We start from the raw sequence: 22,978 nt of genomic DNA on the forward strand, positions 1-22,978 counted from the left end.
CTAATTACAAAGGAAAAAGCCACCAAAATGTCAAAGTTTTGCAATTACTTTACTCATTTTATTAGGGTATTTTTATATAAGTGAGTTTCCACAGTATAGCCATTAAAACCAAAAAGCCAAGGCGTGTTTCGCTACGGAATGTCGCTTACTCAGGGCATTAATAATTCACCCAGAAACCCACAGTATAACACTGCGATTCGTATATTCCAGTTGATAGAGCGTCTGCCTGTTCCTTTGTGGGGTGTCTACACTGCAACTATTATTAGATTCCTGCTGTAGCGTTCAAAGTTACCTCCTTCCCCGTTCTTTTTGTAAGTTACAACAGGAGTGATAATAACTTGGTCTTATATTGTTTTCCATTGCAACTTTCTGCAATGTAAATAACTGTTCCTATTACTCAGTTCAGTTCTGTTTATTTTATCATGCCCTGGAGGATTAAGAGCGTTGTTGGACCAATCAGGGTTTGAACTGCAGGCTACACTCTTCGTCAGTGGGTACTTAACTTCTCGTGCAATCGCACCAACTAGTGACAGCATAAAGGTTACGGTGCTACTGCTTCTTCCTGCATCAGGTCTACTGTCTCTGGGACTGGGAAGGGAGTGGGTTTGGGTGGGCCCAGGCAGGGTTTGTTTGAAGGCTCACCATACCCCCTTTCTAAAAACCTAAAGGACACATCACTCCCATGGTGTGGCTTTCTAGGCCTACACAAAGGGGGATCAATGGTGACCTTACAACTAAACATTCTCTTTCAAGGGGAATCGAAGCTGTTTTCCGGGTGGCATAGGGGAAAAGGAAAAGGAGGAGGAGAAGGAGGGTTGCCGAGTAGGTCTGCTCCTGCCTTCACCTCTGTATTGCCTGAGGAGCTGGTTCGGTTTCTGGAGTGGCTGACCGGGCAGGAGCTGGTAAAAAAATAGAAGCTTATTGACAACCCTTGACATTTCCTAAGTCAACGTTTGCCTTTCTCCACAGACTGAAGGCTCAAAGATTGAGCCATCTCCACGCCTTCCTTTAACCTCTCTAGCGCAGCATCTGCTTTGTCCCCAGTAAGTCTTGCTCCATCAAACAGCATGCCCATCAAAGCTGTTTAAAGACCCCTCAGGGAAGTCAGAACATGGAAGCCAAGCATACCTTCTGTGGTCCATAGAGGATCCATAGATACCTACACAATGAGCTACATTCACACCAGCTCTGATTTCCTGCCCATCTGAACTACCTCTGTAAAGTGGTCTCCAAGATGGTTCGGTAAGTCTGTGCCGTATCCCAAAGGGTGTGGGTATACTGTCCCAACAAACAAGTCACATTTAGAGAGTGGATTGTCAGATGAAAATACCTTTTTAGCTAGTGCCTCTTAAGTTTCTTCGACTCCGTGTCCAGAAAGGCCAATGGAAAGGAGCCCCAGTTTTGCTTTGTACATGAGGAGACTTGCAGAACTACACTTTCCAGAGGATCAGTGTACAGATGAGAACACTGGATCCCTAGCGCATGGTCTGTAGTACCTAGCAAGAAATTCACTTCTGTGGCACACTTGGGCTTCTGCTTTGCAATTGTCACTCTGTCCTTCAGCGCCCCATGAAACAGTCCTGAGGTGATGGCTGAAAGCAGCAGCACCTCTTAAAATGTTAGACTTGGCTCCCACAGTAGGTTCAATCACATCAGCAGCCTTTCTCCGCACTGCATTAAATGAAGCCACTGCAGGGGGAGAGGATGGGGAGCCCACTTCAGCATCTGGGGAAGGATCTAATCTACGAGTCTGTTGTAAGATTAATTAACAAATTGTCAGATGGGGAAGAGATCAGATTGTCCGCCTCGCTACTATCATCCATATCTTGTTGGATTGGACCAGGCACTAGAATTTGTTCGGAATCCGATACAAATATCATTAGTACTGGTGGAGATTGTCGGATTGTTCCTGACTGTAGCTTTCTTTTCCAACAGTTCTTCGTATCTCTGCAGGACTGATCTGGATTTAGTCAATCTATTCAATAGGAGCCTAGGCGTTATTATCGGTGTTGGAATCTATGTTGGTGGCCCAGAGGGATGTCAATCGGGGAAGGTCTTGGTATTGGGAAACTTCCAGATGGGCCAGAGGCATCCCATCTGGAACAGAAGAGACAAAGCGCACAGCGGGAAGACCCACAAAGGAAATCCTCCTGAGTTCCAAAGCTGGGCATGTGTGGGCTCCGTAAATATGTCCATTATGGCGTACATAAGGAAATCCAAGTCAGCACCCAGCGCCGGAAACTCTGGGCCGGCCTGTGGCAGTGCAGGTGCCTGAGGAGCAGGTAATAGCCTTGGGGCTAGCGATGCCAGACAGAAGCTCCCGGGGAGGTGGCGAACACAGAGGTAACATCCTTTGACAGGGAACGATGTTTGGCAAAGAAACTCCACAACACTTTTTGAGTTTTGTTCATCTTTTTTTTAAGACTTCAATGAAGAAGAGGATCTGGATAGGAATATTGAGCTGTTGTGCAAACAGCACAGACACCAACACTTGTTGGAGTTTGTAAGAAAACACACTTTTTCAGGTTTCACCCTCACTTTTTGCCCCACTTTTGACTTCAAGGCACTTGTGTAATGGCTCTGAAATGCCTGAGCCCTGCTAATCAGGATGCAGTGCATGTTCTCTGCCCTTGAAAAAGGGTACATGGGTTATTGGCTTATACCCATTTAGCATAGCTTAACTTACTTGTAAGTTCCTAGTATATGGTACCTAGGGCTTATAAGTTAAGTGTCATATGTGGACTGCAGCACTGGTTGTGCTACTGCAAGTATGACAAGGTAAAACATGTCTCCCAGACTGCCACTGCAGGCTGGTAGAGCAGTTTAACCAATGGCAAAGCCCAAACGGCCTCTCTTTTGTATGCAAGTCACCACTACAGCAGGCCTAACGAGTCCTGAGGCAGGGTATGGCACATTAGTAAAGTAGAACGTTTGGAATGTTCTGGCAGTAAAAAACAAAAACAAAAAATAATTTGTCGTTTTTACTGTGGGAGAGGGACTGCTAGCTCCACTGACCAGTACAAAGTTACACGTTGGCAACTCAGCTGTGCTAACTTCTGAATGGGACTACTAATGCTGGTAGTTCACGGTATCAAACAACTCGTTACATTAAGCCCAACTTTATGCTCAAGTCGAAATTAATGTAACTTGTTTCCACATGCAACTCCTGTTGCCCAGTTTTCCAGATGTCATTTGCTGAGGCTGGCCACGAGACAGCCTTCTGCCCTCTTGGGGAAACGTACAAACAACTCCCTGGAAAAGACAAAATAAAAACCTGTGTTGGGGAGAGGTGATCACCCTTCCTGCCATAAAGACAAATGGGAGTTAGCCCAAAAGGAGGGTTCCAAAGGAGAAGTTGCCTTTGTAGGGCAAATGGAAACCACGTGGGAGAGGGGCTGCTATATTGTTTAGCCAGACAGCCTGCACTAGGGACAGATGGGAAACCGTTGTCAAACCTGTAGCCCCCTTGGTAACCACACCTCTGGGTTGGGCTGGGGAGCCCTGCATGCCAAGAAGGTTTCTGCCATCTTCAGAGTGGACAGAATAGAGCACTCTGGGATAGCTGGATGCCCCACTTAACAAAAACGTTTTCAGCAGGCCATTGGCTTGTGACCTCCCACAAAGCTTTTTTCTGGGCAAAAAAAGGGCACCCTTTACTGCCTGCTGCACCAAGGGTCTGGCAGCACCAACATGGACTGCACCTGTTGTACCTGGTGGCTACCAAAGGGAAGGGGACTGTGTCCTGCTCGTGAAGAGGTCGACTTCTGATCCCAATTGAAGCAACTCCAGGGGTGAGTTGGCTGACCTCCTGCTCGCAGCACAGGGGCACAACAGCTGAAGAAGGCTGCCAGGGCAAGTTAGTAGCCCAGATTGCTGCTCCTCGCCAGCACACAGTCCAAGAGCCAGGACCAGACCCTCAAAAGTTGAACCCCCCCCCCAAGTCTACTCTACCTGGGAGAGCAGACGGAGTGCAGCTTGGTCACCCAAAAGGCAAGTTATCACCCAAAAAAAAGAGAGCTACTGAAACCGCTGAGCCAGGTGACTGGTAGCCTTGTGGCAAATGGACTTCTATCAAGCTTGAGAGGCCTTCTAGGGACGTTGAGCCCTGTGGCCAGGATCAGCTCGCCATCCCATGGACCGAGGAGTAGCCCCCAGGAGACACCTATTGACTGCACAGCATCTTCAGCATCCTGTATCCCTTGCCTCAGCACCGCACCATAGAAGTCAATGGCAAAGAGACACTTCTGCTGGAACTGGACTGGAGAATGCTATTTCTGTTGAGGTAACGGTCTGTGGACCTTGACTGGTCCCAGTGACTTGCTCTCTGCCAGAGTTGATTGCCTAACGTAACTTTAAGTAACTGCATTGATACTAACCCAAGTTTTTCTTGAAAACGTTTCAAAGCATCAAATTCATTAAATCTGCCAATGGTTGACCGAGGTTATGTAAGAAGTGCTGATTTAATGTAGCTTGTAAATTCTTTATCTCCAGAACCCTCCAGTGCACCTTTTTAGTTTTAGTCTTTAAAATTATATAAAAATCTAAACTATTTTCATAAATTAGTGTCAAATTTCTTGAGCATCTCATTTATTTATTTTTCAATTGTTTTGGTGCTGTTTACATACATTACTCTTACTCCTTTGTACAAGTCTGACTGCTCAGAGCCACAGCTACTCCGGATAGAGCAAAGGGTTTTACAAACAAACACTGACAGGTAATAAAAGGGGCTGGTAGTGTATTATACTTTAAGGTCACACAACCACATCATATGATACACCACATTTCCTCACTTCATAAAAACATTTGGCCTTTAGGTCTTTTATGGCCTGGAGTGCATGGGGCCACACTTGTTGTACAACCGTGAGGCATGCCTCGACCCCAAGCACCACAGGCATACTTCATTACATCAGGAAAAAAATAACATTTGCCTAAACTAGAGTAAAGGAGATTACCAGTATGTAATCTTGGCTCCCCCTGTGCTTCTATAATCAACAAAAATGGACATCACTGCATTTCCCAGACACCACCTCTACCAGAACTGACATCACTGTTTTCTTGCTAAAACCATCTTTAAAAAAAAAAGCCCGACAGGCAAGCATACGTCATTACCCAGCATCCTTCTCTACAGAAAGTGACATCATTGCATTTCCCAACATCCAGCTCTACCAAAACTCTATGCTCGTTCATCCCCATCACAGCACTAAATGATAACTCACCCTCTCACATAGGACAGACTGAGAGAAAGCGACAACAGTAAATAAGCACATGGCCCCACTCCAATGCCCATTCTGGCATGCACAACACATTGCCTATCTTTTCTTGTGCCCTTTGAAGGTGAATTTAGTAAACCACAATCTGGTTTTTCATTTTTTTTCTTTGTGGGTTTGTGTTCAAGTGAAGGACCGCCATTTCTACGTTATGGTGGTCCTTGGATGCTGCCAGGGCTGCGCTTCATGGGCTCACTTGCTGTACCCATCCCTTCTCCCTGGCCACAATCTGTCCTGTAGGTGGAGCAAGCTGGCCAACTGGTGCACTGTGCTTCTGGAAATACCTTCCAGTACCTTCAAATTGCTCTAAGGGCGTATGCAGTGGACTCAGATCAAACAGTTGTGCAGGACAGAGTGGACTATGTATCCTTTCTGCTAACACCTTGTGGTCAAGGAATTAAGTGCGTCATGAGTGTCACCCATGTCACAGTCAAGGACAGGCACCTTTTGCGACAGCACCGATGAGGCTGGTTGGACATTAGTGGAATGTGCTGTTCAGACCCTCTAGAGGGCTGTTCCTGAGCTGGTGCACAGCAGATCTTAATACAAATGACTATCCACCTTGACAGGGTCCTCCTCTCCACAGCCTTTCCTTTCTTCACTCCATAAAATCCCAACAAAGAATTGACTGTCCACTTAATGATGTTTAGTACGATCAATATATAAGTTGAAAGCCCTTTTAAGGTTCAACTTTAATGGAGCCACTCCTCTGTTGACGGATCGGGGGTTAACAATTGCTCCATGTGGGAGGAAGCACAACCTTTAGTAAAAAGGTCACCGAGTTCGCACCACCAATGTGCCTGGAAAGAGATGGCGTAGAGGCAATAGCACTACAGAACACGCGACTTACCCTTGGTAAAGCTCTTTCTGGGGGTTACTCTATCTAACCGGAGAGTCCTCACCTTTAGAATATCCCTCAGCACCAGAATGGATCCAGAAAGTGTAAACAGCATTGCTCCTGCACAATGGTGTGTGGTGTAGCGTGGCTCTGTGTTAACTTCGTAACGCCAGCAGTGACAGTGGATGTACTCGTGCCACCACCCCTGCACAGCAATGTCAGCATCTTTCTAAGCTCTGTCCAAGCCATCAGACTCGGAGCCCAACAATATTCAGAGGTACTAGTGTGCAGATCTCTAATTTGTAACCTTTTTATATTTAAAAAAAAAGTGTTTTTCCACAGAATGAGGAGAAGGGACGGTAATCACCAGAACGAGTGTTACCAAAAGGTAAGTAACTTGTTCTTCTGAGGGATACTTCTAACTGCAGATTCCTCTCATTTATAATAGACACCAAAGCAGTACTTTTCAAGGTGGGGGTCTGTCATATGGCTCAGACCAAAACATACTGCAGGACTGAACAAGCTAAGTGCTCCTTCAAGAGCAGATCTTGATGCATGGGGTATGCACTTTTGCAAAGTCCTTTTCTGCACTGCCTTACCTTTCTTTGACCCAGGGGGGCCCACAAGGCACTGATCCACCCATTGTCGTTAGTGCGATCCATGCTAAAGCTCTTTTGGGCTCCAGTTGAGGAAGTCCCTCCTCTTTTGACAGGTGATACACAGCAAAGAACTTAGGGAGAGTGATGGATTGCCCAACATCAAAACCAGTCATGATTTTTGGCAAAAAGGCCACCCTGGTCTTAAATACCACTTTGTCTGACACAGTGGACAGCTGTGCATTGGCTTCGACGGCGTGCACACGAGGAAAGCGAGGACTGAATTAAGATCCCACCAGGGTATAACAAGGGAACAAAAAAGTCAAAACTTTTAGAAATCTCCGGTCTCCCAGGTCCAAGGCAGACAGAATCTGAGTCAATGGGAGGATTTTTGAAGTTGTCCTTCCCTGGAGGGCATTTAGCGGCGAAAGATCCAGGACAGGTTGGCGGTCCCATTTCTTTTATTGGATCGAGGAAATAGTGTGAATTAACAGCTTTCGCCCGTCTACGAGTCTGGAACCCATTCAATGGCAACCTTGGAGAATAAGGGGTGCATGCCCTCCTGTAGGACAGATGCACCTCAAATTCGTTCTGGAGGAAGGTCAGGTGGGGACCAAATTAAAAACAGACAGCAGCTCTTCTGAGCAATTTGTAAGACCCACCTGTTGGACATGATGCGTTACCAACCTGGGAGGAAATGATTACACCTGCCTCACACCTGTTGAGTGTGAGCCGTTGATGGCAAACTAAAGCAGTTTCGCAGCTGTAGTAGGGTGAGATAAGGAGTTGGAGGACTGGTGTCCCTGCTGCCCTGTGCAACATCTTTGGACTGAAAGGGCTGAGTGGTCTGCTGCACCACTGGCTGAGTAGGCTGCCACTGTCCATAGGCTAATCCCTTCAAATATCCTCCGAAAGTTGCAAACTGATGAGGGAATTGTTTTGCAGCACTAACTCTGTAGCCCCAAGAGGCATGCTGTGGTTCTACTGTTTAATAGTGCTCCGGGATCCAAGACCCTGACGAATGCCCCTGACCTACCAGCACTTCGAGAGGGCAGAAACATGTTGGTCATACATATACCTTTTTAAGACTCTAAGAGACATTATCCTCTAGTGAGCCTCCTTCCCCGATCTTAACCTTACCAACATGCACCTCCATTAAAGTTTAACTAATTGAGATAGGTGACATGTATGGTAATTTTATTTCCACCCTATCTGGATCCCTGTGATTTATCCAGCCAGTTTAATTTCAGCACTCCCTCTTGTTCTTTTAACCAAGAGGTTGAGTCCGCCCAAGTAGTACCATCTTACTTGGGTGGGGCTAGGTGGTCAAATGATGAAGCAAGCCACTATTATGTGTGTGAGACCACCTAGTCCGTAAGGGGACTCCTCCCACCCCCCTTATTTAACACAGCCTTCCGTTCCAGAGACACTCTCCACATATGCTCCTCTTCTTTTCTTACGAAACGCGACCTAACCGGTATTGATAATTGAGGGAACACTGGTCCAACTCCACCCTCAACCCCAACTATCCCACACCTTTAGTGGTTATATAGATTTCTCTTGGGAGGTGGTGTGGGATAGTAGCACTCCCAGTACTCTCCTTTTGTGTTTTATGGTTCTACTGTTTAAACCTTTCTAGAGCAGAATATGCCTTCTCTACGAAAAATCTAGTGGCAGTCGATGGTGTGCAGGCCTACGCAAGTAACTTATTTTGCCACATCGTGGGTTATTATCTGAGCCATGGAGGCATCCAAGCCTTCCAGGACCACTGGCAAGATCTCACATGTGTATCGGCCCAAAAGGCAGACTGCGTTTATGGGCTGTAGTGGAAACTAGCAGAAGAAAACATTCATTTATCAAAGTTATCAATCTATTTTTTCTCTGTGGTATTGGCTGGAAATGAGTTAGGATTAGCCTTAGAGGTCAAAACCTATACAATAAGGCTTCCTGAAGTAGGCTGCTTGGTGAGGAAATCCTGATCCCCAGGTGCAGGTCTGTGAAGCCTGGCTACTTCTCAACTAACAGGCAAACAAGAAAATTGTTTTGCCAATGTAGCCATTAAAGGATCCATGAGGGTGTCACTGAATGAGAGCCAGAGTTCCTGTGCTGCCAGCATGGGTTGGACAATCTCAGTCAGAACATTTGTCTTAGTGGAGGGCACCTGCAATTATGGTACCTCAGTGCCCTCTGAAAGACCGCTGCAGAGTCACGTTCCTCTGTTGGTGGCTTATGTGGCGAGCTCATCAGCATAGTGAGAGGAACCATCCCCCATCCCATTCAACAGGATCCCGGGGTGCTCCCTGATCTGGTACCGGATCCACATCAGAGTGAAAAAGAACAGAGCCTCTGCTGATGGTGGTGCTGAATTAGAACCCGGTAGTGAGATAACTGGTTGTGCTTTAATTCTTTAATAGTACAACATTGGGCGAGCTCAGGCTGATGTCTGTTGGGCTCTCACATCAGCATCACACTGGTTTATAAGCATCACCAGTGGAACCACCTTTTGGTGCAGTGGAAACTAACGTGTTCCAAGGGGCCGGTGTTGAAGCTTGTACCGGCATCATTATGGGGGCAAACTACCTCAGATTAAGTGACTGTAACCAAACTGGAGATCCCTGTGGTTCCATGGGGCCCGAAGGCACCAGAGGGAGCTCTAAGCACACTAAAGATTTGCAGCATGGCTTCCTTGAAAGACTGTGCTGCAGGGTCAACAATGGCCCAGGAAACTCGATGCAGATTGGAACTAGTTGAGGTGCATCACTTCCATTATCAGAAACCTCAAAGGACCTTGGCTTAGGTCTTGATGTCCTTGTGCCTTCCCTTTGGAACCTAAATCACAGGATAAGGTTGAGTCCTTATACATTTTCTTGTGCCTGCATTTGGACTTTGACTTACCCGAAGATTTTCAACAGGAAGTGGAGTGGTTGCAGGTACGGCCTCATGACTGGGACTGCCGCTGGGACTTGGACTGGTCACAAGACGTGTGCAATGTCCGCAGCTATTTTTTATGCTCAATGAAGGACAGCTTCGCCACCAAGGCCTGGATTGCCATTTGGTGCATTAGAATGCATTGGTCATATGTCTTGGAGTTGTGACTGAAGCCCAGGCACCAAAGACACATCTTGTAGGAGTTTGTGACCAACATCTGCTTGCAAGGTTTAAAGGCTCAGCATGGTTTAAAGCATCAGCATGGTTTAAAGCCTGCCATTTTCACAGTAGACATCTTTCTTTAGAAGACTGTCTGTGGAATTTCAAAAGCAACTGAAGACAGACAAAAATTGAGAGTGGAACTCAGGAACTGCATCGGAAGGAGCAGCAAGAAAGGAACTGACCTCAGTGCGAAGGGGAGGAGCTTATACGCATCTCTGCTCCATCACTTCGGAGGACCAGGGGTCGGGGGTAACTGAGTCCATGTGGAGCTGCATGACACCACCTATTAATGTGCTGGAGCACTGTTGGAAAACTCTCCTGATCCAGTCTGGCAGCTTAGGGGATATACTGGGAGGAACCTGTGGCTATAAGTATCCATCAGAACACTATGATCGGATTCCTCTAGGTATGTCAGCTGAAGACGGGGGGTGTGGGGTGCGCATTGCAGCTTTCCAGAAAACCTCCAAACCTCCACACTTAAGTCTTACTCTCAGCAATGGAACCATTTTTGCACTTGTTTTGAGTCCTGTGAGGTTTTCCCATTGCATTATGAACCTTTGCGTATTGTTGAGTTCCTAAATGATAGAGCTACACCAAACATGAGCCTTTCTCTGTTGACCGCTCAGTGGGCTGTGATTACAGCGTTCAGTGGACCATTGGTGACTCTTTTCTATGGAGGACAATTGTTCCTGCGCTTCTCTTCTATGGAGGACTAGGATTCCTGTATTTTTCATGGTTTTGATTTGGCAAGGCCTCGAGTGAGGCTGGTAGTTCCTTCTTGGTTTTTAATTAGCTGCAGTGTGCACCTTTTTAGTAGCTACCGCAGACGCAAGGTGACTGGAGGAGTTTGGTTTCCTCTTTGTAAAGGGGATTACGCAAGGTTCATTTTAGAGACGTTGGCGCAGAGGACTTCACCATTCTTCAGGCCTAAGGTTTTGTCCAGGTTTCCCTCGTCTCAAGATGTCCTTTTGCAACTTTCTATCCTCACGATTCTGGTCCGCCTGAGAGGGAATATCATGCTCATGTGAATCCTCCATCAAAGCATATTCCTCGTTTGTTTCCTTTGGTCTGTGGGACATGGGGGATAAACCTACAATAGCTACTAGTTGGAAAATATGTTCCCCCATTGCCTGACCTATTCTGCTACTGTGGTTCCTCTTCTAGACAAGAGGGACGGCGTCTTCTTGGGCAGAATGTGACAAGGTCCCCCTGACTGGCATTTGTGGGGCTGCCACATGGGCTACGCCTAACACTTATGTCACATATCACCTCAACAGCCCCGGGGGTTGAAGCAGAGTTGAGTGCTGGGACATTTCATGCTGTTAGTTTGATTTATTGTTGTGGAAATGGTTCGAGGCTGTGGACTTTGTCCATAATAGTAAGGCAGTTGGAGTGACACACATGTCTATCTGTGTGGTGTGTTTAGACAGCACTTGTTGAGTCATGGTACATTCCTCTTCATTTACAACTGTGATGAGGCAGAGTGAACATGGAGGTAATGCCCAGGTTACTTACTGGTATTTATTCTTGATTACCCCACATCCCTCTCTCTGTGGTCACATCCCCCCTTTGGGTGGCTGGTGCACTGGCGGTTTCACTTCTGGGGCTTCCTAGTTTCAGGTAGTGCGTGGTGAGGAGCACGGCTCACGGTTTCACCATGGGCTCCGAGTTCCTGATTGTGCTTGCTAGATGCTTGACATGGGTGGGCGAGCAAACCCCATCGCTTAGGACTGTGCCAAGAAAGCGCTGGATGTGAGTAATGAAGACTAACGGTAAGTAATGTGAGCGTTAAAAGGAGAAAACTCATCTCATTCCCCAGCATCCTTCTCTATAGAAAGTGATGCATTTCTTAGCATCCACCTCTACAGAAAGCTAGATAACTGGTTTGCTGGGGAAAAAAAAGCTTTAAAGAAGAAATCGGACAAGTGTACCTCAATTGTCAGCATCCAGCTCTAAAGGAAGTGACATAACTGCAGCTTCCAGTATCCATCTTTAAAGGAAGTGACATAACTGCAGCTTCCAGTATCCATCTTTGAAGGAAGTGACATAACTGCAGCTTCCAGTATCCATCTTTAAAGGAAGTGACATAACTACAGGTCCCAGCAGCCACCTCTAAAGGAAATCGCATCACTGAATTTCCCAACATCGAGCTCGGCAGGAAGTTACATCATGGTTCCTACCTGAAACTTCTTGCGTCTTCCCCTACTTGAGCCGACTCCGCAGGGTATCTCCAGCTAAGGGTAGACAAGGGTGTTATTTGTTTGGGACCGGTCAGTGTCAAAACTCCTCCCTCTATTGCTACCACTTTGAGCACAAACAAGGTAAGAAATCAGTACCCAGTACCCAGCTCACTCTTACACTATCCTGACAAAACTCAGACTTAAACTCACATACCTCCTGCTAACAGAGCCATCAAGTGAGCCAGGCCCCTGCGAGTAGCCTGTCTAATCCAGGTTTTTCCTTACATTCCTTGCTCCCTGAACAGTATCCTGCAGCCGCAGAACATCTCCTCAAGGGCCTGAAGAAACATGACCACAATAGTCCCTACCCTGATGGGACTCCCCTTGCCAGCCCTTAGCATCTTCAAACCCAGCTGTAGATCAACAAAGCTACTCCGCCTACCTGACCATGGTCACCATCTCGAGGATCTGGGCAGACAGGACACCATCAGAATGCAGGTGCAGAAGTACAACAGAAAAAACAAGGCAAAAGGCCTTCCATCAATGCAGCCATGATCTGGAAATACACCCCTGTATCCATAAGGACCACCCAATCCTCACTGCAATTTAGGAAACAGCTGAAGACACCCTTTTAAGAACATATCACAATGCAGTTATAGCCCACTTCTGCTGTCAGCACAGAGCTAAACCTTCAGCCATCCGTAGATTGCTTCATTCCCTCTGATCTGGCCGTCGCTCTGCTGAGTTTCCTCTTGGTTTGTGCTATAGAAGTACATAAATACACATGCTAACATCTGCCAGGAAGTCCAAAATAATCACAAGCTAAATACATAACCATGAAGGTTTTAGGGGCAAAGAAAGGGATTCAGTCAGGTTACTTGTTTGTAGTCTCGACTTCTGGTGTCTGTTTTGCTTTATGTGGGTGTTCCTACCTGCCTGCTCAAATAATGTACTTCTATCCACCCCAAAGTGCAAGGGGTCATTCAGGTAACTCCTAGCACAAGTCTCTGTGCAATCAACTTCTTCCTCATCACGATATACCCAGGCCAAGAGTTCACATGGTCACTGACAGCCAGCGCCAAGCAGAAGCATCAATGTGGAGATGAACTTCCTGCATGTCACACTATTCCCAAACCAGGGGCAGCGATGCAGAGCTCAGTGTGCAATGTCCCATTATTGGAACTCCTGCGACCCCAACTGTTGTCTGTGCTTTACGCCACCCCCAGGAACCCCTCCGTGAATAAACGTGAAACAGACCAACTCTTTGCACACATTTATTACCCTGTAAAACAATTCTCCTGATGGCACAGGCCACTAAACAGTACAGAAAGAAAAGTCATACCAGTGGAAAGCACCCCATCACACGTCACTGGGATAAAGGAAATGTAACAAATGCTTTCTGTCCTGAAGAGTCTGATTAGCAACCTGTGCACACAAAGTTACAGTAACTTTTCTAGTCATGGATATCAATGAAAAAGACACTAAACCCTCCTTAAGAAATGTCACCAATAACTAAAATGCCTGGTAGGGACTGACGCGTGACGTGCCATGACTGAGCACTGCATTCAGCATACCAACAAATGCTTTTCAAGTACTTAACTCAAAGTCTGTTAGAGTGCAACAAGTCATTTTCTAGTCTTTAATACATACAAGTATTTCCTGACCACATTTGAGATACACCATACGATGTGATTCACTTTAGTGCATGACCAATACGTTTTTAACTTGGGAAATATTTTATTTTCTCCTCTAGAAGTAGATATCAGACTTGAGGGACAGCACAGAGGAGTACAATACTTCTGATTCATATAGGCTTGCACACAGTACAGCGCTTACAACCACAATTCTTTCAGACAACAGAATACAGTTTGGTTTAGGTTATGGATCTTTGGCAGTAGTGCTGGTCTATACTGCTCTCCAGCACAAACCTTGGGACTGACATAACACAGCAATCAATCAATCAATCAATCATTTCATTTATATAGCGCACTATGTACCCGTCAGGGTTTCGAGGCGCTGGGGGGGGGTGGGGTGGGTGAGCTGTTAGCGGTCGAAAAGCCAGGTCTTGAGGAGTCTCCTGAAGGTGAGGAGGTCCTGGGTCTGGCGTAGTGAGGTGGGAAGAGAGTTCCAGGTTTTGGCGGCGAGGAAGGAGAAGGATCTGCCGCCGGAGGTCTTGCGCTGGATCCTGGGGACGATGGCGAGGGCGAGATTGGCAGAGCGGAGTTGACGAGTGGGGGCGTAAAAGTTGAGTCTGGAGTTGAGGTAGGTAGGTCCGGTGTTGTGTAGAGCCTTGTGAGCGTGGATGAGGAGTTTAAAGGTGATCCTCTTGTCCACGGGGAGCCAGTGGAGGTCCTTCAGGTGAGGGGAGATGTGACATCGGCGGGGTATGTCGGGGATCAGGCGGGCGGATGCATTTTGGATACGTTGGAGTCGTTTGATGTCTTTTGTTGGGATGCCTGTGTAGAGTGCGTTGCCGTAGTCAAGTCTGCTACTGACGAGGGCTTGGGTCACCGTCTTTCTGGTTCCTGTTGGGATCCACTTGAAAATTCTGCGGAGCATTCGAAGGGTGTTGAAGCAGGAAGAGGAGACAGCGCTGACCTGTTTGGACATGGTGAGGGCGGAGTCCAGGATGAAGCCGAGGTTTCTTGCGTGGCTGGCTGGGGTGGGTGGGGGTCTGAAGTCAGTGGGCCACCAGGAGTCGTTCCAGGCCGAAGGGGTGCGCCCGAGGATGAGGACTTCCGTCTTGTCGGAGTTGAGCTTCAGGCGGCTGTCGTTCATCCACTCGGCAATGGCTTTTAGTCCCTCGTGGAGGTTGGTTTTGGCGGTGAGTGGGTCTTTGGTCAGGTAGAGGACGAGCTGGGTGTCGTCGGCGTAGGAGAGGATGCTGAGGTGATGTTGGCGGGCCAGTTTAGCGAGGGGGGCCATGTAGACAGTGAACAACGTAGGGCTGAGGGATGAGCCTTGGGGGACGCCGCAGATGAGGTTGGTGGCTTTGGAGCGGAAAGGGGAGAGTCGGACTCTCTGGGTCCGGATTGAGAGGGGTCTAGGATGGAGTTGTCTTCAAGGAAGTGGGCGAGCCTGTAACTGAGTATCAGACTGCTGAATTTAGCACCAACCTGGAACGCGAACTAGACCAAATCATGCAACCTTTGCCTACAGATCCACGCAACATGTCATAGACACATTGCACTCCCAGGAGAGAGCTCTAATAGTGAATATATGGCCCACTCAGTCCAGGTTCTATTTATGTATCTACCTCAGAGGCTTGTGAAGAGCAAACTTGAAGCCTGATGGCCAGAGGTTGCATCAAATGCATTCACATGTGGATATCCAACCACTTTTAAACCCTAAGATCAGAGGGATCAACTGAGGAGTTCAATCACCAATTTACAAACCTGATCCTCATACCCTCAAGCACAGAATGTAGAGAACTACACTCTCAAATTGTTAAAGGGTAACATTCTAAAAGGCTGAAGACAACATTATTAGCTCTCCAGTGCTGGTATCTTGCTTATAACAGTAGGCGTGGAACATTCCCCATATTGCTCGTTGCCACAAGTAAAACGTAATGCACAGAAGTATTCAAACCTGCAGGCATCGTGCAGTGTAGACTTTGTGACCCATCCACCTTATTTATCGCGCCTACACTGCCTGATATGAGGGGAAGAGGCTTAGAACTCCTCCTTATCTAGAGGCCACTTACCTCTGACTATTTCATAGCAAGTGTAGGAGCTAGAAAAATTTTATGAGACTCCAAACACTGGAAAACTTAAGTTACAATTAAGCAACTTTTCATTGAGGACTGGACCCCTCACACATTTACTTGAATTGAACTGAGATCAGCAAAAGTATGGGGGAAAATGGGCAGGAGGAAGTGAAAATAATTTTGTTGAACAAGTTCCTGAGCACTGCTTGCTCTTGTGGATACTCGAGCAAGGTTTCTTAAAAGGGCCATACTTCTCCGTTAGCTCCTCTGCTCACATCCCGCCCTGCAGAGAGTGCTCTTGTAGTGCTGATCCCACACAGGACGGGCGGATGCATTTTGTGGAAGTGGCTGCCCAGGCTATACCAGCAGACGTCAAACAAGGGATTGTTGGTTTAGAAGCTGAATTCCTCTTGCTGAAGTGGCCGAAAGAGAGAAACAGCTGCGTGATGTCGTAAGGCAGTTACATTCATGTAGAACCGGAGACATCTTCTCACACACATTGAACGGAAGCATTTTTCAGATGCACAAATGTTAAGAAAGATCAAGAAATAATTACAGTGCAAACTCTTGAGAACTTTTTTTAAATTAATTTGGAATCAATTCTTAGAATTTCCTTATCTTGAAGAGGACCTTAAGGTTTCTTGAAGAAGTAGCACTGCACTTCACTCATTTGCTTTATCAAAATGCTGGCTTTTAGGAAAGCTATTTTGTGGGGCACCTTTTTGTCTAGTGAAGAGGCTTAAAAGGTTGATTCATGATCCCAGAAACAGCCGTGATGACCTTCGAAGCAGTTGCTGTTTTTGCTAATGGCATATAAACTAGGCCTCAATAATTTGCTGATTACCAAGAGAACAGAGATAGACCTTGGATCTCAGTCGTGCCTTGATATGGCAATGAAATGCACTCAGACTGAGACATAGTGGAGGCCCAAAATAAAGAGTAGGAAATATGGCAGTTTCATCTGAAAGAAGAACTAGGGGTCCAGGAGTCCAAGATTTGACAATACTGTAACACAACCATCCTCACGTTCTTCTTGTCAAGTCTGCTGGGGCGGTTATGCTGGAAGCATACATGAGAAAGCCATACAATTAGACTGATAGGTGATGGTTTAACTCTCTGAAAGCTAAAGCTGAAGAAAGCAAAGTTGTCATTGGCGACATTTCCCACTGGTGGATCATCCCACCTACGGGCAAAATTGATGCTTCGTTCATCAAGGAGGCAGTTGCCTGTGGCGGTGTGCTAGTTGTTGAAGATAACATATCGCAAACATCGGCCCAGTCAGTGAAAGAATTGTTAATGATTACCTGGTCAGCGACAATGCTGTGAAAATGTGCCCCATTGATGAGAAAGTGGTACACAAGAGGTACATATGAAAAGGGCCAGGGTGCATTAGAAGGGAGAGACGTGGTTTCTACAAAACAGGCTACAGTGTTCCGAAACATTCACCGTTCCATTCCCTTTACTGGTGCAGAAGGAAGGAGATCAGTTCTGGCAGCTCCACCCCCCACCGATGAGGCTACTTACTTGAGTGCCAAAAGGGAGTTATGGGACAAGCTGTTGGAGACCTGCACTCTACGGGACAGTGCGAAGTTTTGGAGGGAGGTGAACCACCCCGCTTCTCCCCAAACCAAGTCAGCGTGAAGGCCCTGATTATCGGGCCTGCTTGATCACTTTGGGGCCATGTACGATCTCGAGTATAGTGAAGCCCCGTTGCCTGAAGCGCAAGAGGCAACTAGACTTTGTTTTCAGTGGGAGGAAGCCAGCAAAGCTATCACAAGACCCCAAGGTCCTGGACCCTGATGACATTCCAGGGGACTTGTTGAAGTCTGAAGTTGACCTCTGGGCCCCCTATTGTTCAGCATTTTAATGCAGCCATCACTGCGCCACTTCCCCCTAGTTGGAAACAATCGATCATTGTTCTGATCTTCAAAGGGGGGGAACAAGACTGGCCCCACCTGTGGGGGAGGGTTCTGTTGGATAGCTTTACCACCTGGGCTAAAGATAAGAATGTTTTGTCTGAAGCACAATGTGGGTTCAGGACAGGGTGGACCAGACAATGGATTTGCATATGTTGATCATGCAGTATACCAGGGCAAAGGAGAGGGCTGTTCACCTGGCCTTTATGGACCTAAGCTCGGCCTTCGACAGATTTAATAAATCAAAGCTCTGGGCCATGCCTGGGTCCATGGGGGTTGAGGTGGTCCCGATCTCCATCTTGTGCAGACTCCATGAGGACCTAACTGCTTCTGTATGATATGGTGTGAATGGGGAATGAACCCCGCCCTTTAATCGGATGAGAGGGGTGCGTTAGAGGTGCATCCGCGCCTCCTTTCTCTTCACTCTTTATATTTACGGTTTGGAACGGGTTCTACTGGACCAAAGGAGTGGATGTTCCGAGAGTGGGTGGTCACCGTCTGCCTGTTGGTTTATACACGGATGACACCGTTTTAATGTCACGCACAGCCGAGGGTCTACAGCTCCTTCTAGATCTTTTTGTATTTAATTTGTTTTATCAACTGCTGTTGCCTAAGGGGTCTTGGTCTAAAGTATCGAACTTACACTTACAGGCATGCTCTTGCGATGAGGTTTCCTCTCCTGATGCCTTTCACATATTCACGATATGCCCAAAACGTAATAGTCTCTGTCAGAAGTACACCAGGCCAGTTCTTTTGCCTTTGAATTTCAGCCAAGTGAGACCAGACTTTTGGTTTTTGCAATTGCTAAAGTTCCTTACTATTTGGTGCTTTATGTCTTGTTTGTTTTATCTGGGATCCTCTAGGTGCATTGAAAACTTTTATGTTGTGTTGGCACGGGTGTGCTTTTTATGATGTTTACATGTGCGTTGAACTTGCATTTTAGTGTATGCAGTTGCTGTGTGTTAGACTTTTTATATTTGTATGTATAATTTTTACTGTGTAAACTTTTGCGATTGTCTTAAAAAAATAAAAAAATCGAATAAAGTTAAAATGAGTGCCAAAGCCAACTTCCTCTTTATACCCTTCAAGGGTTTTGCTAAATGAGACTGGCAAGCATCACATTCTTGGGTAAAAAAATTCAGGGGACAAGCAGTGAATGCATTGCAAATGTAAGCCACCACAATAAGTAAACCATAGTTACAATATTTCGATTGGAGAAAATGCAATTAAAAAAAAGCTTTCTTGTGATTCAGCAGTCGAGAAATTGCTGCGGGACAGCTAGAAAGTCTGCAACTGAGTGTTGGAAAACTCTCAAGGAGAAAAAAAATACTGTGAAATTCTACTGTCTGGCACAAGCTGCAACAGCACCCATACTTACATACCCGTCAACGTTCTACGCCTTTCCACCTCACTGGCTGCCCTGCAGACCCATGTAATGTGCATGGGCTACAAACACTCTAATATTAATTGAAGTTTACATCTTGTCAAGCAGATGTGTGCATCTTCCTGGACAATGCCTGCCTGATGGCGGATAGTCATTTAAACCATGTGAATCTATGGAAGATCCAATGCAGGAGACAACACTAATGTTTATGTTTAGTTTATACAAATGGTAATTTAACTCATTATTAATGTCCTGATCGGGAGTAACATCCATTCCCTCCTAACAACTTAAAAAGAACATCTCTCACAGGACTACACAACACAAGAATTCATTTATGACTCATCATATATGATAACAAGCATCACTTGCTAACCGGCAACACAGACCAGGAATCCACTTGGTAAAAATGTAATCTAGCACAAAATACAGCTGGGATTGCCATCAGACATTACAAAGCTACCTTATTTGTCTACCTCAAGTGATCTTCATTTACTTCCTACCCAATACCCCAAGGTGGATGCCACAAGACTGTGTCCCACATACATCACAATACATAGGCAGAGATGGCTGGTAGTAACCATCCTTCAGGCAACTGCATCAAACACACAAGCTCACAATTGTAAATTCAACTACTGGAACCTGATGAGAGAATTCTCTGGAGGCGCTTCAGAATGCAACATATACTCCCACTGCACACTTCAAGGAAAGAACAAGCTCTTGTTACAGAGAAACACAAAAATAACAAATTAATAAATAACAACTACAGGTTATCACCCATTACCTAGTTCTGATACCTGAAGCCTCAATGAGGTGACACTTGAACTATTGAAGTTTACTGTGGGGAATCCCATCGCATGAGGAGTGCCCATTCTTTCCATCAAACAGCAGGTTAGGGATTCAGATCAGAACATCAGAGCCGTGCATGCACATGCATCAAAACACCGGAGGCCGTGGACCTGGTAGCTGTATCTGTGAGGTCTATGTTTTCATGAACTACTGCTGGGCTGCCTCCCCATCTACCTGCGCATGAAGTGCTGCACGTCTGAGGTCTAGTTAGGGAAGAACACTGTGCAGACCTGCAAAAGTGCAAAGTACACATTGTGTAGCGTACCCTGCTGCAGGTAAGAGGATAATTTTGTTTCATGTAGAAATGAGTCACAATTACTCAGAGCAGGCAGTGCATTAAACTGCATAGAGATAGATGGGGTGATTGAGAAGCTGGAGGCACTGCCAGGAGAGATCGGTGATATTAGGACAATTTATGTCTGCATGATTTAAAACTTAATTTCAGTCCCTGAAACACTCATCTTAATCAAAAAGGAAACTAATACATACAAAGTATATTTTGATTCAGTTTCTGATTAGTCTGTCATGCTTGTAGAATATGTGCGCAGGACTGTTTTATTTAATTTTCCTTCTTATTTAATGTTTTCCCCCTAACATTTTGCTCCTCTGTCCTACGACACTGTCAGAGTTGCAAGGAGGTTTGTGTCTTTCAGCTAAGGCAGAGAACCTCTAAGTCAGGAGCACTTGGTAGACTCAGGACTGTCTTCTAGTTCATCATAAATCTTCCTCAAAAACAGGCACATCATAAACACTGGAAACGGATTTCATTTTGTTATCAGTTGAACACTGTAACAGACTAACAGGATATAATTTTACAAAACAGAAGGCGCTTCATTACTTGAAGCCAAAATATAATTGGGAGCAGGTCCAATGCACGTAATTCATCAAGGGCAAGTTGTTTCTTGAAGTCACTGCAAATAATTGGGAAATATTCAAATTCTACTGTATTTACACCTGGAAAACACTGTGGAGTGGCTGCTTCCACACATTCCCCACATGTGGTTAGTGAGTGATAACAGGCCCAGTGAATCAGGCATAATCTGGTATTCTATTGATCTGTCGGGGTGATCTCTAACTGCACCCCTACAGTCTAAGTTAAAGAAGGAAGAGTGGATGAACATCTGTTTGTGATTACCATTACTTGCATTTTTAGTTTGCAGTCAGCTTTTAGCATTACATGTCTATGCCCACAAGGCATTTAGAGGTATAGATGCCATTTGTGAAAAATAACATCAGTGGACACTTGGCACGGAGGGAAGGAATGGCGAAAGTGGAAATAAGTTAACAAAAACAATAAATAAATGGCTAAAGTATTTTCCAGGCGAGACTGCAATATCGCTGAGACGGTCTTCCTTCCATAAAGGTTAGCAGGAGGGTTGAAAGGCTCAAGCGGTGCATGTGTCCGTCTGACTGCAGCAAGGCTGGAGTAATGAAGAAGCTTGGCAACGGTCGACTTTCCATCTACATTCGATGGTTCCCTGGCAGGACTGTAGGATGCCGACGAAGAATAGGAATATGTCAACGCATGGATTTAGCAGTCCATTCCATTTTCATCACTCTCGTACCAGTCCGAGGGGGCATCTGTGCCAAAAAAACGGTCCCCAAAATTACCTATGCAGAGAACAGAATACAGGAGACAGTTGAAGGCATGTTTAACTCACTATAACAACACACTACTATAAAACGCTCTCAAGAGAGAGCACACAAAAGCACATAAAGGTATATATTCCTTTTAGGTTCTTTGATAATCCAGAGCCTCCATACATTGGTTCGCACACAGTAGTAGCCTTCATTTCCTTCAGAACCTCTGCCACATAAGTTTCAGGTTTCAAAGACATCAGCAGAGATTTGGTTAGCACTCAAAGTAGCAGACTGTGTTTGTGTCTCTGAAGCACTGTGTGACAAAATTAGGCTCTGCTAAAGCTCTTCGGATTTAAAGTGCAAATTATAATGTACTGTTTAAATGAAAGGCAATTACTTCATGCAAAACTGATCAGCATGTTAGTCCTGTGGGGGTGTTACTGAAGTGAGTGTGTGCCCCCCATCTCATGTGTAAACATGCACAAACGTACACAAACAAACAAATCTGTGATGCTTTGGCAGAGCTAATGTTTCTGGTACTCTAATTTAAGATGTCTTTTCCTATGTGCAGGGAACCAAACATACCAGAGGGATGGAATGTAGAGTCATCGAAAGATAGCCTACTAAGCCTACACCCATTTCCCTACATCGTCTTGTTGTATAAACTCTAGAACTCCTTTTCCCAAGCCTTGCACAGAGCTATTTAAGAATTTTAATGGCTTTTTGTAAGTCGCTTGGTAGACAAAGCAGACCTTCTGAGCACAACAACACGTATTTAAGTGAGAGTTGAAGCACTGTATCTTGGAGGGATAGCTCATTATGCAACCAACACAAACTCTTGCCCTCCCTATTCTACTGCACAAATTATCCACACCAGACATCTCATGGGGATGGCCCGATTCAGGACTTGGGGACAGGAAAGGACTTTTTAATTACACTGCTATGGATCGATTCTCCATTTGCACCATCCACCGGTGAAACCTCAGACTCATTTCAGTTTGCCATACTACCCACTAATCCCCACATGAAAACAGTATTGTTTTTCTCAAACTGCTATAATGTACAGTCGGAAAACAACTTAACAGACGCTAATATCAAAGCTTGAATTTGATCTCATGTCTGCTCACCTTCCCACTAGTTTTGACTCTGGACAACCTTTTCCATGAAATTTGTTCCTGAAACTGTCCCAGAATGTTGCCCTAAAATCCTTCTAGACAAATTGGATCCCAAAACTCAAGATCACTCACACTAAGAGGAAAATCCAAAGCAACTCTTCCAAAGGGCCAACCCTCCAAAAGCTTTATGTGCATACAAAAGAGACATTTCAGTAACAAAGAGCTGTTCTACTTTAACAAAATTAAAATTGCACCCGTCTTTAAGCTGACAATCACAATTCTATACAAACTTCAGTCAACCCTGGGTGCCGGTACAGATGCACTTCGTTCTCTGGAAGAATATTGTAGTAATGCACTCACACATAGTATGAGCTGCGGTCTCTTGGATGTAATAAATAC

The 22,978-nt window shown here is 45.7% G+C and overlaps 1 protein-coding gene across 2 annotated transcripts in view; it reads right to left on the bottom strand.

Annotated features, from left to right (window-relative positions):
- Nucleotides 1-13,289: 13,289 nt before the first annotated feature.
- The window catches only part of LOC138295349 (uridine-cytidine kinase-like 1), a 224,947-nt gene continuing 215,258 nt past the window's right edge, over nucleotides 13,290-22,978 (bottom strand). For both annotated transcript variants that reach the window (XM_069233582.1, XM_069233583.1), the window contains exon 15: nucleotides 13,290-21,494. In XM_069233582.1, the coding sequence (XP_069089683.1) occupies nucleotides 21,415-21,494 (80 nt within the window). In that variant the 3' untranslated portion in view covers nucleotides 13,290-21,414. The remainder of the gene's footprint in view (nucleotides 21,495-22,978) is intronic.

The sequence above is a fragment of the Pleurodeles waltl genome, chromosome 5 (genome assembly GCF_031143425.1).
Source record: "Pleurodeles waltl isolate 20211129_DDA chromosome 5, aPleWal1.hap1.20221129, whole genome shotgun sequence".
NCBI lineage: Eukaryota > Metazoa > Chordata > Amphibia > Caudata > Salamandridae > Pleurodeles > Pleurodeles waltl.